We start from the raw sequence: 15,442 nt of genomic DNA, 5'->3' as shown, positions 1-15,442 counted from the left end.
AAGAATGCATGGATAGAGAAGAAGAAATTGGTGAGATCAAATTTAAAAGTGACAGGATTCAGATAATTGTGAAAGCTGCAGAGCACCATTTGGACCATTGTGATGGGTTTAAGAAGTAAACCATGAACTCAGGATACAGTCAAGAGACAACATGTGTGGGTTGATAATACTAATAATTCAAATTCTCAGTGAAATGTGAGAAACCTGATTGCTAATAGCAAAATTTTATAGGAGAGAAAAAACACACACTCTTTCAAGTAAGGAAATGGTGATTTTGTTTTGTAAGGATGACTGGACTGGAGAGACAGATTTCAAATGATTGGACAGTGAGGGAGAATAAAACTGTAGGTGGCAGTAATGCAGCATCGTGATGCCAACTTCCATAAAACATCGAAGAAGAATTGATACTCTTGTCCACACACGAAGCAGAAGGTGGCGGTAATGCACCTCGTTCCAACCGCCATTTAAGAAGAAGAAGAAGAAGAAGAAAGAGGAGGAAGCGACGAAGAAACTATCATGCGACAATTTTCAGAATGGTAACCAGCATATTGTTGTAAATTTATTTGATAGTAAGTTTATTTTAAGATAACATTATAGCGGAAGTGGGTTTGAAGGTTCGCTTGTCTCCACACTGTCCAAATTTAACCGCAAATGTGTGAAAGCTGCAAGTAAAATGGCTAAAATGTAACTAGCATCAGTGTTAGCATGTTGCTTGCCGATAGCACAGCCTGTCAACAACCAATATTCATTTCATTCAGTCAGTTAGACGCATAATATGAATTTATTCAGTGTCAGGTTTTCATAGTGAAAGGATGGGGTTATCAGTTTATCAAAGTGTAACTAGGTCAGTTTGAAATTGTGGTCTGTTTTCACTGTTTTGTGTATGTGTGTTTCATGTCAGGGTACCCAAGTGAAAGATGTCATCATTAAGCCTGACGCTCCCAGCTCACTGTTGTTGGACAAACATGCAGACTACATCGCTGCCTACGGCTCCAAAAAAGATGACTATGTGAGTGTTTTTTTATTTTTTATATTAATATCTACTCTGGACACTCTGACCACTTACATTTCATATATTTTCACACAAATAAGTCAACTAAAAACGAAGATCATAACAGTTATTAGATGTGCAAGATATGAATAAATACTCACAAGTACGGCTGCAATGAACAATATTGTTTCTTTGTGTTTGTCTAGGAGTACACGCTGTCTGAGTACCTGAGGATGAGCGGTATCTACTGGGGGCTGACAGTGATGGACCTGATGAGCCAGCTGCCCCGCATGAACCGTGAGGAGATCATAGACTTCATCAAATCCTGTCAACATGAGTGCGGAGGTATCAGCGCCAGCATCGGACACGATCCCCACCTGCTCTACACCCTTAGCGCTGTCCAGGTGACTCCGCAACTGTCAACATTAACTTTGACAGATTACTATTTATTCTTGTTTTCTCAGCAACTTTCATACTGTGAGAGGTTGGAACTAGGGCTGCAACTAACAATTGTTTTCATCAATTCATCTGTGGCTTCTTCACTCATTAAGTTTAGTAGGTGCTAGTCTATAAAGTATATACAATGTCATAAAATTTATTGAGAAATCACATCACAGATTCCAAAAGCCTAATGTGACATCTAGTTTTCACAGTACAAAACTCAAAAATACTATCACAGAATACTGAGGAAAACAAAATATATACACATTGGAGAAGCTGGAATTCTGTGTTGAAATAACCATAAACAATTAATTGATCGTCAAAATAGTTGCTGATATATTTTCTGTCAATGGACTAATTGTGAAATCTCCGGATGGAATTGTTGCCAACGAAAAAGACAATACTTATCTGTGATTTGAATTTGATGAGATGTCATGTTCTTTACGATTAATCAAATAAGCAGAGCGGAGAAAGCAGAAATATAGTTTCATTGATTTTAATCCTGAATGACAGAACTTTAAAATCAGTGAGGTGCCATTAATTTTTATTTTCATTCCACCTGAACAGAGCTACAATGATTAGTGCATTAATCAATTAGATAATTATCTGCTAGATGCAGCACAATGTTAGAATCTCCGCACTGACATTTTCTAGTAATTTCAGTGATTATACCATTTATGTCTCTCTCTTGAGCTGCCTCATTGTCTGTGGTTTTTAAAAGGATTTTTTTTTTCTCCTGAAGGATCTTTATGATTAAAGTGATGTTTTTATTTACCTCTTCTGTTAGTATCAGGTTTGTAAATTAACCGGATTGCTCTGTAAACCTTGTGTGTTTTCTTTACTGCTTTTTCACTTTTATTAATTACAGTATTTAAAAAAAAAAAAAAAAAAACCCTCCCCAGATCTTGTGCTTATATGACAATGTAGACGCGATTGATGTGGACAAAGTGGTGGAATACGTCAAAGGGCTGCAGCAGGAAGACGGCTCATTTGCAGGAGACAAATGGGGTGAGGAGGGTTTATTCTGATTTATGTTTTCTCAAATAACATTTTCTCCTTAAATGGACAAAAAAGTAACAACAATGTTAGTACAGTAGATGACATAATTGGCAGCGTAAGCGCACACTTTATATCCAAATTGAGAACGCGCATCTTTTCAAATATGTTTATTCAAATATATAACTAAGGACTTACAGCTGAAATCTCAGTAAAGAAAGTATAGGAGTTGTCCTTTATGTATATTATAGTTTGCTTTAAATATAATATAAAATACTACAATGTTTCATATAGTGACAGTTTTTTTGTCTCTGTCTTTGTCTACAGGAGAAATAGACACAAGGTTTTCCTTCTGTGCTGTTGCCACACTTGCATTACTGGTATGTGTACGACCTTTGCACAGGTTTTTATCATAAAGCACATCCACAACAGTAATATAAAGATGTCTCTTGCTCCTCTGTTCTTTCTAAGGGTAAGATGGACAAGATAAATGTTGACAAAGCTGTAGAGTTCGTCTTATCCTGTATGAACTTTGATGGAGGTTTTGGCTGCAGACCCGGTTCAGAGTCTCACGCTGGTCAGGTGAGTCCACTGCTGTACTCGTAGAGAGCGAGACAAATGTTGTGAGAGTTTTACTTTTGTTCAACCATTTTTAAACAGAGGCAACAAGTTAAAACTAGAAGTAAAATGTAATAAATCAGGTGTTAAGTTTCCACATAGCATCAGGCATTTAAGTCATTATTCACACATCACAAATGTGAGGCTGCAGGCAGGTCTCGTAGGAGGGAGGCTGACTCAGCTAAAAGGCTGTCAGTCCTTGATGGAAACGGGAGGAAATGTTCTGATTCTTGAAGGTGGCTGCTATTACATTTACACCCCCATGAGCGATGTCATGTATTAAAATCCTTCTCAAATAATAATGTTCTTTTCCCTTCGGCCTGTCAGATTTACTGCTGCACCGGTTTCTTGTCGCTCACCGGTCAGCTGCACCAGGTGAACGCCGACCTGCTGGGCTGGTGGCTCTGCGAGAGGCAGCTGCCGTCTGGGGGCCTGAATGGACGACCTGAGAAGGTTTGTGCTTGACGGATGTTCTGAGAAATCGGACGCCAGCTTGTCGGCGTATAATGTTTTAGTTCTGCTGCTTTGATGGTTCATAGTCTCCAGCGTTGGGAATAGATTTTTCTTCATGTTGGGAGAGTTTTAACATAAACGTGTCTAGTCTCAGGGGAAATTGAGTCTGTTCATTTCAATCAATCACAGTTGTAAATAAAATACATCTACCACTTTACATTATTTCACTGCTTCTGGCTCTAATGTTTTTTATTCCTCATACAGTATTGAACACATAACTGCATGTGAGATAAATAAAATGTATCAAGGAAACATAAACACACACCAGAGGAATCCTTACTACACATTTCACACCCTCCTGATCAATGCTGCAGAGTTTTATATTTTGTTTTCCTCTCTGTGCCTTAGCTGCATTAAAAAGACAATGCAGGCCACATATAGGTAATAATATCTGTAGATGATTTTGGTTTGAATTGTTACACCTAACTACTGTAAAATATATTGTAACTGCTACTTACGTTTTCTTTGCTCCACTCAGCTTCCAGATGTGTGCTACTCGTGGTGGGTGTTGGCGTCGCTGAAAATCATCAGCAGGATTCACTGGATCGACAAGTCCAAGCTGCGGACGTTTATCCTGGCCTGCCAGGACGAGGAGACGGGAGGTTTTGCTGATAGACCGGGAGACATGGTGAGCTGTCAAACACAACGCAACTAAAATCCGTGTGTTGCCATGGAAAGAAGAACCTGTCATTTCTGAAAATCACGGCTCTTGTTTTATCTGTAGTCATCTCTCTGTACCCTGAGCCTTTTTTACCCTCCCCTGCCCTCCTTAGTTTTCCTCAGCCGTACACACAGATCCTATCCTTTATCTCTCTGTCTCATACACTGAAGATAAAAGTTATCTTACTGTAGATACACAGGGAGCTGCCTCAGTACTGGAATGCATGAAAGTGTTTAGATAAAAATTTTATAAGTTTTAAAAAGTCTGGAAGATACTGCGCTGATGCATTTGATAGGGCTCAGTATTTTTAGTTTTATACTGAATATGAAACTGAAACTTCATCAGCAGAAAACTGCAGAAAATAGAGCATCCTTATCTGTTTTTCCTAATTTACATAAACGGCGTCAGGGCAACAACTATTTATTTTCATCTCTGGTTAATCGGCACAATATTTCCCTATTAATCAATTAATAGTTTGGTCTAAAAATGCCAAAAAAATAATGAAAAGTCTGAATTTTCATTTTGTTTTGTCAGAGCAAGCATCCAGAACCGAAGGTTTTCAGTTTATTATGATAGAATACAAAGACAAAAGCTTACATTCACATTAGAGAATATGAAACCAGCCAGTTATCGGTACACCAGTTTTCCTAATTACATTTTTTTTTTTTTAAAACAGGCTGCTGCTTCCATTCCACATTTCCCACCATTTAAGCCCATTAATAAGATGCAGATTGTGACATTTTACATCCTGAAAGCCTGTGCCACAATGTTTTCTCACAGCGTATCATAACAACGCAGTAGTGGTTGACAACATGCAACTCTGTTTTTTTTATTTTATTTTTTTTTATATATCTCTGGTTAACCGTCCCTCCTCTCTACAGGTGGATCCTTTCCACACTCTGTTTGGAGTTGCAGGTCTCTCTCTCCTCGGAGATGAACAGATCAAGCCGGTGAATCCCGTACTGTGCATGCCGGAAGACGTCCTGCAGAGGATCGGACTGCAGCCGGACCTCCTCAGCTAGCCCCCCGACACCATCATCCCAACATCCCACATTCATACATACACACACTCAACTACCACCTCCGGATGTTGGGAGCAGAGAGAGGATTACCACACATCGTAGTGTTAGCTGAAGTCTACAGACACATTTTAGATGCAGGTGTCAGTCTCCGCTCACTAAGGACAAAAAGCGTAATGCAGTTGTGCAGTTCATTCCCTCTGAACCTTTCTGTCTTTAAACCCTCAACCACTCGTTATGTTATCAAGTTGGTTTTCTTGGATTCGATTGAGAGATGGTTTAGACAGTTTTTGAAGGAATGAGGAAAAGATGTTTTGAAGTGTAACTGTCGTTAAAACAGCACAGAAATCATGAAACTACATTCCTCTACTTTTGTTCACATACGTCAGTTTGAGGGAAAACGAAACTGTTAGCACAAGAAACAGTTTGGAAATGTCTCTCTCTGATCTTTTTCTTGCTCTCATCACCTTTTCAGCTTGTCAACTAGCCAAGGAAGTTATTATTCACTTTATTGTTATTTTTCTGGCCAGAGACAGGAAGAAGTGCTGATTTCTTCCTCCTTTTGTTCTACTATGCTTTATTATCATCTTTGGTACTTGAATAACAGGAATATTCAGTTTTACTTGACAGATTTGACCTTGAGAGCGTAGAAGGACTATGTGTGGGAGAAGATCAGCCAAATTCAGCTGAAAAGTGAAAGTTAAGTTTATCATTTCATAAGACACTCGACTGTTTGTTAGTGATTTGGTTTAAAGGCACCACTTCTCTTTTTTTTTTTCATTTTTTGGAGCCTTTTCCTGCCTTTACCTGTTTCAAATAAAATAACTTCCATAGTTGAAAAGTGAGAGCATGACAAGGGCGAACTATCCTCATCCTGTTTACGCTAGAGCAGTCACACCAACACTACTAATAATACCTCTCACAACTGGAGATGCAACACGGGACGTTTTTGTTCATGTTACTGCATTAAAATAACCTCAATTTAACAATACAGAGACCATTATTTTGGCAAGCATTGGCGGAAGGAGACACCCAGAGCAAAAACACATGGCGTTGTCTCTTGCCAAGTATATTTAACATCTTATCCACAGTCTCAGCTGCGCTATTTATTTAAATCCTTGCTACTCAGTCCAGCATTGTAATGTAGCTGTGGGCAGAGGGTTAGGTTTGCCCTCACACTGTGTGAAGAAATGTTTCCAGTCGTATGTTCAGATGATTCTGAACAGAATCTGTGAAATGGCTTTTTGGAAAATTTAACTTTAAGGTTATTTTTCTTTCAGGAATACCTGATTTTCATTGTGCTGCACTCATGTTGTCTCACTGAATGCACATATTTTTCTGTTTTCTGTTCCAGCAGAGAGTAAATAAATCACACAGCTCAGTCAGTTCTCAGATTTTCCCCAATTTGAATGACTGGGCAACACTTTTATTTTGCATTTCTAAGTCATATATAAACATTTAATACATGGTATATAACACTGTAATGTAGTGGTGCGCAGATATGTGTTTCTTAATGAATTTGCACCTGTAAGTGGAGGCCCACAGGGTAATAAAGGACAGTAGTACAACACAGTTGTGAAAATATAAAATGTCTTCAGGGGGAAGTTATACTGTAATAAGCACTTACAGTGTCCTTAAAGCTAAGTAATACTACATTATAGTGTTATAAACCATTTATTAAATATTTGTGTACTACTTATAAATGTTGAGTGAAATGTTACCAATGATGGACAACTAAACAGAAATGTATTTGTTTATTTATGCAATATTACAGCAAAGACATTACCTAAACAAAAGCTTATATTGTGGTAATAGGATTTAAATTACAATTCTTAATGAATTGTTCTGATTAAAGATTTCTTAAAATCTTAATAATAAATTAAAACCTTAACTGTGTCCTAAACCACGTGTTCAACTACCAGGTCTTATCTATGTGTTGTGGGGGCGGCGCTGATCCAAAAAGCTGCTGACTGATACACATCTAGATGTAAATTATTTGTTATCTCGGTTGGCAATAAATGTATGATTTCTCTTCAGCTGTGATTCTGTTCGTTTCTGCACTAAGAGACTCTGGAGTATTTAACAAGCACTGTGTGAATTAACTGTTATCAAGCAAAGAAAAATGGGGCTCTGTTTATCAGCAGCTCACTCCCACTGAGATCAGGGATCTAGTTTTTTTTTTTTTTCAAGAAGTAATCAAGGCAGCAGCCAGTTAGTCGATTAACATGGTGGATGTGATTGCTTTTTATCTGCATCTGCCTGCTTGTATATGTTGTTTTAATCTAATTAAATTGGCTTGTTAGCTTTCGTTTAATTGTGTACAGAAGTAAAATGCCAAGTTCAAGTGTGGCACTATTAGAGCCGAAACAATGGGTTGATTAATTGACAGAAAATTAATGCAACAATTTTGATAATGGATTTAATCATTGGAATCATTTATGAAGCTAATATACAAAAAAAGCTTGTTTCCCCTTCTCCAGTGTGAAGATCTTTTGTTTTATTTAATTGCAAACTTAATATTTTGGGCTTTTGGACAAAAAAGATATTTGAGGACATCAATAGTATAGATGCCCAATGGTGGACATTTATTGCAGTTTTATACACTAAACAACTTGATGATTAAACGTTCTGTAAATTAGATTTTAAACACTAATACAGCGGTAAACAACTATTTCTTATGTGAAGATATAGTGGAGTAATGGTGTCCTGTGCAGAGAACTGTCATTCCTCTGAAGGAAGTGTGTCTCTCTCTTCTTCGTTTTGGTATCCAGTGTGGCAGGGCTGGCATGTTAGTGCATGAGTCCCTTCTGTTAAACCATTGGCCCTCCCTACTTTTAAACACACAAAGGGGCCCCTTACACAGAGATGGGCAGTGCGGTCTGCAGTGTTGAGGTGAAAGCTACTTTCCAGAATTTCCTTCACTGAATAAACCAACAAAAGCCTCTGACAAAGAAAGATACAAGACTTGTAGCACAGGCAGACCGACCGTTGGATTCAAAGAACAAGTGAGAACCACTAGATGGCAGCCTTACCATTTAAAATCCATTGATCAGTCAAAAGCAAATATCCTTGTAAGAAACTGATCATACTAAAGCAAAAGATTTAATTATATATGTCATTTAAGTCACTGAAATATGTATAAATGTGGAACCACAATGAGATGGAAATGAAATTTAAAGCTCTTATTTTCATGAGTTGTTTAGGCTAATTATATATATTGAAGACCAAGAAAAACTTAATATGCAAATATTTACATTTCAGGAGCTGGAACAATTGAATTTTGGGCATATTTGCCTTTTAAAAAATTTCTTAAAACGAATTAATTGTTTCAGCTGAAATATTCTGACACACAAGCAATATATATTACTTTTTTTTAACCTTTTCTCATTTATTTTACATCCTACGTCACATCCACACTGATTCATGCTGTGGAGGCTGTAGTAATAATGCTTGCACTCCACGAAATGCCACGACTCTTACTGTGCTAGAAATTATGTTTCTAAGCAGTGGCAGATGGTAATAATGGAGCCACATAAAGATTGATGCTCTCCGCCTGAGTAATTAGAGCCAGGTAATTCTCTCCTACCTGTTTTCCTACACGTAATAAAGATAAGGACTTTCTCTGCATTGTACAGCCTGATAAGAAAATGACACTTTACCTGGAACAATGTCTAACAATTGCTTTCATAAAATGTCAGACTGATGATAAAGCGATAACAATAACTATGTGGAACATTATTATCTTCATGCACTAATTAATGCATCATGATAGTGGAAGACTCGGTACGTTTTATTGCTCTCATGCACTTCTGGATTCCTGCTCAGACGTGGGTTCAGAAACTTTTAGGAACTGAGGAAAATTTTAAACAAAGGGGGGCACGTGTGTAAAATGAGCACAGTGTGTTATGACTCATTTAAAGCCCTGGTTCTTAGTATTATTATTATTATTATTATTAATAATAATAATAATAATAATAATAATAATAATAATAATAATAATAATAATAATAATAATAATAAAGTGCTCGTCATTAACAGCTATGTTATTTATTCATGGTAATAAATGAGTGACAAACAAGCAACTTGAAATGTACTAATATGAAATACAATCAATAAATAGCTGCTTTTTGTAACACAGACAGATTCCTGGACTCCTCCACAGGAGCAAGACACCCAGAGCCTGAAAGAGACACGAAACAACTACAAATGATGCAGGTCCCTTTTTTGATTGTTTTGCATTTCTCTGTCTTTTTGCATTATTTTGCGATCATTTGTATCTTTTTGGGGTCATTTGTGTATTTTTGTGTGTATTTTGTATCTTTTGGGGTTGTTTGGCTTCTCCCTGTGGTGGTTTTGAATCTCACTGTAGTCGTTTTGCATCTCTTTGTAGTTGTTTGCAGTCATTTTGCATCTCTTTGTAGTTGTTTTGCATCTCTTTGGTTTTTCTGTGTGTTTTTTGTGTAGCCGTTTATGGCCACAAATATGGTCAGTTTGCTTCTCTTTGTGGCCTTTTTTTAATATCTTTTTGTGATCATTTTGTGCCTCTTTGTTGTTTAATTGACTTCCCAACAAGAAATGTTGACTTCATACTGAGGTTCTGGTCCAGGGCTCCAGGTCCTGTACCTGGTAGACCTGTTCAGTAATCCATCCATGATACTAACTTGGCTGGGCGGGGGCCATGTCACCCCTGGCCACACCTCTGTTCCTGCTGTATGCATTTTTAATCATGTGAGATTCTCAGTGCAGCGTGGACCTGCTAGAAATATACTGGCAGCCCTGTGAGTTTTGTATTTATTTGTCTATTTATTTAGTCGATGGGGGAGCAGTAATCTGTGGGCCCCTGGTGTCTGGGCAGAGAAAAACATGCTGGTTGTTAGGCTACTGTGAAACCCCACCGGCTCTCATTAGTGAGGAAGAGAGAGATGAATAGGAAGACAGAAGGTGGAAGAGAGGAAAGAGGAAAAATGTGAGTGAGAGATAAAGGCAGAGAGGGGGAAACCAGACAGAGAAGAAGAAGCGGAGAGACAGCTGGATAGATCGCAGCTTTCACCTCTCAGTCTTTTTGTTTGTTTGTAAGGAAAGCCACAACCCATTTTTCCTCCCTCTCCTCTTCTCACTTGCATCACCCTCTTGTTATCTCTCAGCACAAAATACTGAGGATTAGTCCAGGCCACGGGGGCTGCAGCCAAATGCTGTTGAACCACAGGCAGAGCAGACAATCACTTAATAAATGTTTAATTAAAACCGCTGTTGTATGTGAGAGTGGAGATGACTCATGAGTTTGGTGGAAAATGGAAAATACTTTTGAAAAGTAGACACAAGAGATTCCTGTTGTACCTTTCACCCAGTTTGTGGTTATTATCAGGGACACAGCGTGACATGTTATTATTCACTCCCAACAGCTCCGGCAAGGTCTGATTTTACAGCACAACACTCTGGCTTGGACCGGAGGCTCTTGTTAGGAGAGAGTCTGTTTCCACTGAATTCATAATTTACTTCTTGTCACTGTGGAGATTTTTGGACCATCAAGTTACCACAGTTTCTGCTGACAGCAAAGTTGTTGCTTTGGTCAAACCTGTGGTGTCCCCTGACACACCTGTCACATAGAAATATAGATTTTCAGTGCTTTGGTTGAAGTGGAAGATCAGCTGGGGACCATGATCTCACAACCAACTCTATAAAACAAGAGTCCGTAGCTGAAGAAAAATAAAACTCCTACTACCTCAAAAAAACAAATTGATCACTGAGATCTGCTGAAGCCACACGAGTCTTCTTCTGTCTGTGAGAGAAAACACTCGCACACAGATCCGATCAAGTCAAGGGTGAAGATGATCTTACATCCTTTCTCAAGATATTTTACTTCAGGAAATATGCTTATTTACTTTGGCCCCACTTTGGCTGAGAAGAACAATACCACTCCCATGCCTATACAATAAATATGAAGCTAGGAGACGGTTAGCTTAGCTTAGCATAAAGACTGGAAACAGGGGGAAACAGCTAGCCTTGCGTTGTCCAAAGATTAAAAAGTCCAACCACCAACATCTCTAAAGCTCAATAAGTATTGTTGCAACCTCTGTTGCCCAACCTGGTCTCCTAGAAATTCTGTTTAAATACAACTGATTTGTAACAGGAAATACATGTTGAAGGAAACGTAATGCCGACTGATGCTGTGTCAAACACTCTCTCTATGTCGGTATGTGTTCCCCTTCACCTCAATCTGAGCCAAACCTCACCCTTAACGCTAACCAGTCAGAAGTAGGACTCAATGCACCAATGAAAGAGCAGCAGTAAATGAGGAGAGCAAATGAGGCTCTGTGTGTCTTGTGTGTTTGTTCTGTCAACTCTTGGATTTATTTCATCATACATAGAGTCTTTATATTATTTCAAAGTAAAGGGTAAAAGTACAAATACCTTGAGATATTGTATTTTAAAACTTTAAGGTGAGTTTGCTATAACTCTGACAAAAGGGCAAGAAGCTGGTGTCAGGTATGTTGTCAGGAAGAGCACTGACTGACGTTTATTTTACCATTGTTTGCTTTAGTGTCATTTTAACATTATTAGTTGTGTTATTGTTTTTAGGATTTAGTTTAAGGTTGCTTTTAGATAAAGGTTAGCATCTCTGTTGCTCTTTGTTTCCAGTGCTGCGGCTTGTGGCGGCCTCCATCCATGGGTGTGGTCAGTATGCCGGGAGTTTAATCACCTTTAAAGTTATATGGTTTGTGGTGGTGCATTTTTGTGGTGTTTTTATTTGGCTTATTGGTTTTGGATTGTACCAGTGGGTGATTGGCTCCACGGTGCAGCTTGTCTGTCCTCCCCTCTTAATTTCTTGTGAAGCCTCTGTTTCCCCATCCACATCTAGTAGTTCTAACAACACTCACGAACTACTACACTAACCTCAGCTGTAACAGCAACCACGGAGGGAGGCGCTCTGGGAAACCCGGAGAAAATCATTTTAATGGGAGAGCAGCCTGCGGCACGAGACTGGATTATGTTTTCTATTAACAATATGAGGAAATGTTAATGTTAATTAACATTTGTGGCAAGATCGCCAACACATTTCCTCTGTCTGCCAGTATATGTGATCTTGTGGTAAAATATCCACGTGTTGTGACAACAGCATTATTTTACATCTCATTTATATGTTCAACTTTTTTCTTTTAACCCAATGAACACAATCCACCTGGTTAAGAAAACAACAACTTCAGACGTTTCTTGTGCTGCAGCTGGAAATGACCATGCATCGACAAAAAGCTGTTAGGACGGGGGAAAAGAACCACCAGCCTGAATCAGAGGTTTTGTGTTTCGCAGAATATACAAGATCTATTTTTGATAGACACAGATTCATGTGAAATGTGAGACTAACAAAACAATCTCACCTCAAGGTCCATAGCTTTTCTTTTTCTTTTTTTTGAGCTTTTGGTCGTATCATGCAGGACTTATACTAGTAACAGAGTGTTTTTACAGTGTTGTATTAGTACTTTAAACCAAGCAAAGGATCTGAATGCTTCCTCCACCACTGGAAATGAAAAAAAAAATGGCGATCAGAGGTTATTTTGAGTTAATGGAAAGATATACTGTCAGAAAGACAGTAGGATGTTCTTACAGCTGCCAAAGGGCAAATTAAAGTCGACTTTAACCTGTGAGCCGACACCCTATAAGGTTATTTATTTCAGTCATAGTTCAACTTACGATATGAATATGAATGAATCTTGTGTCTTAAGATGAACCATTACATGCGTTAACAAAAACACACAGTGACAAAAACACACAGTGACACAGTGTTCAAAAAGAACTCATGGTAATTAGATTTCAATTTATGCTTCTTTTCAGTGGCAGGAGAGAAAAATCTGTCTGAATGAGTCAAAATGAATCATTTTCATAAGCTTTCATAGAAGCAGAGAGGAACATGGGACAGGAGCTTATCCTGTTTCTATTGCTGGAGGCGATCTGATGTGTGAGTGCATCCTCTGTGCTGAGTTCTAGTTTGAAATGCTCCACTTGTGTTAAAGTGCTGCTTGAGTTACACTTTATTCAGGTCACTGTGAGACTGCACGTGTGCTAGAAAGCGCACCGTTAGATTGCTACTGAATTCTAAGTGGTTCATTAAAAGGTGATCAAGAAGAAGAGTGAAATTTTAACCTGTCAAATTCAAGTAATTTGTTTTGATTTTGATTCCTGCAGGTAATTTGAATATTTTTCCATGATTTAAGATTTAAGATTGACCTGTTGTTTGAAATCAATTAAAAAAAAGGCAGTTTGAACTAGAATAAGTGTTAATTAGTATTGTATTATAAAAAGTTATTGAAGGAACTAAATTTGTCCAAATTCATTATAAAGTGAGCGTTAATGTGCCCAGAAAAATCAAGAGTTGAACATTTTTATTCCTTGACACCTGAAAAAACTTTCTGTTGAAGAAGACTGTGATGCCATCAAAAGCTCCAGAACAGTTACTAAATGGACCTTTTGGGGAGACTGATGAAGTAAATCTAATACTTATAAGGTCTTAGATAAAGGTTTTAATGTAGAAAATATGAGTTTTTCAACAAAAAAGCTTATTAAGTTGTTTTATTGGGTTAGGTTGTGTCTTTTACCAGTTTGGATGCACAAAAAAACAGAATTAGTTTGACTCTTCTCTGGGTTAAAGTCAAGTCACAAATTAAATTGTCATTGTCAAATTACAACATTAAAGTCTGTCTGCTCTCTCAGTGAGATTAATATGAACATTTTTCTTTTTAAAGAGCAGAGCTGAAGACCGTTTAATGCACTCCAGGTGAACTTTTATTTAAGAAAGATGTTGTTTGCTAAAATTATTTCGTAATTTGTCAAGAGGACGTGTGTCAGGTAAAGTCTCACAACAGATGATGATTACTGCAGACTAACTTTGATGAACTGATACAGATACAGACACAGATCTCCAGCCAGTTGGATGTAAGGTTACGCTGACATTTAGTGGGAATTAACTGTAAATTATAAATACAGTTTTGATTTGATTTGATCTGCAGATTTTCAGTCACCTTCCACCTTGCCTCTTTACAGACCGACGGACTGTGAAGAGCGACTTGTCTCCATCAGCTGGGAACCTCCAGCGGAGTCTTTGTGTCTGCGTCTGTCAGCAGAGGAAGAGGGTTTCACAGAGCAAAGAGGGCATCATCACCCAGGCATCCTCTTACTGGCTTCACTGGACTCAAGCCTGGGAACCGGACCAACGCTGACCATCCTCATCAAGCAAATTCACCCAGGGACTCTGAGGGTGAAATCAGAGCCCTGCTTCACAGCGTGGTGTTTGTAGATAAAAGCTCTGAGAGGAAAAAGTCTGTTCTGAATCTTCTCTTCTGTGCACAATTTTTCATTTATTATACTCTGAACCTGAAAGCAGCTTTTTTTTTTTTTTTCTGAGTCCATTATGCTCAGTCGACTTGTGTTGCCTGGCATCTTCACACGTCTTACCTCATTAAGCAGAGTATACTTTTAAATGAACATATTGTAGTTGTAGACGCAATTATGGTTTGAACTTTTAGTCTTCAGGCACTTTTTTTTTGTCACACCTTTCCATCACATGAGTGACATAAAGTTTCTTTGGGAACATTTTCTTCTGTTCTGTGTTCAGCTCTGATGTCTCTCCTCTCTGCAGGTAATTATTCATCAGCTGTTCAGCAGAAGCTCTGTGAAAATGAATGGTGTAATTTGTGATTTGCTCCCACGTAGGTCATGTGAACATTTCTATGAAAAACACAGACAAAACAAAACAGTCTCCAATTGTCAAGGAAGATGTCACCTGTGAAAAATGTATTATTATTATTATTACTATTATTATAAATAATCATTTTTAGCCGCAGTAGCTTGGTTGCTCCACTGCTTTGGTCAAAACTGAAATATATTAATGACTGTCAGATGGATTAACATGAAAGTTTGTGCAGACACATGGCTCTCAGAGGATGAATCCCTGTGCCTTTTGTGATCCCCTGACTCTTTTTAAAGTTTTCTGTCATACATAAAATGGATCTCAATATCTAATGAATGGACTGACACTAAAACACTGAATCCTCATGACTTTTGGTGATCCTCTTACTTTTCCTCCAGCAACACCTCAAGGTTGATGGTGAGATGTTGAACACAGTTGACTTTATACCTGCTAAACACGAGCATGTTAGCATTATCATTGTGAGCATTTTAACATGTTAGCATTTAGCTCAAAGCACTGCC

The 15,442-nt window shown here is 38.1% G+C and overlaps 1 protein-coding gene across 1 annotated transcript; it reads left to right on the top strand.

Annotated features, from left to right (window-relative positions):
- The first annotated feature begins 425 nt into the window (after window positions 1-425).
- On the top strand, window positions 426-7,275 carry rabggtb (Rab geranylgeranyltransferase subunit beta). The gene is made up of 9 exons (XM_023424520.2): window positions 426-536; window positions 902-1,009; window positions 1,198-1,395; window positions 2,335-2,440; window positions 2,756-2,808; window positions 2,900-3,010; window positions 3,374-3,499; window positions 4,038-4,187; window positions 5,102-7,275. Exons 1-9 carry the CDS (start codon window positions 534-536, stop codon window positions 5,240-5,242), a joined length of 996 nt encoding a protein of 331 aa, XP_023280288.1. The 5' UTR covers window positions 426-533; the 3' UTR covers window positions 5,243-7,275.
- Window positions 7,276-15,442: the final 8,167 nt, after the last annotated feature.

The sequence above is a fragment of the Seriola lalandi genome, unplaced genomic scaffold (genome assembly GCF_002814215.2).
Source record: "Seriola lalandi dorsalis isolate HSWRI2012SDOR001 ecotype SW California unplaced genomic scaffold, Sedor1 jcf7180002054736, whole genome shotgun sequence".
NCBI lineage: Eukaryota > Metazoa > Chordata > Actinopteri > Carangiformes > Carangidae > Seriola > Seriola lalandi.
The sequence above is the reverse complement of the archived record's forward strand: the minus strand, read 5'-3'. Positions and strand labels throughout refer to the sequence as shown.

Excerpts from the sequence above, each read along its gene's own strand:
- rabggtb (XM_023424520.2), top strand. Across the intron at positions 1,396-2,334 it reads ACACCCTTAGCGCTGTCCAG|ATCTTGTGCTTATATGACAA; the intron begins GTGACTCCGCAA and ends AACCCTCCCCAG. Across the intron at positions 3,011-3,373 it reads CAGAGTCTCACGCTGGTCAG|ATTTACTGCTGCACCGGTTT; the intron begins GTGAGTCCACTG and ends TCGGCCTGTCAG.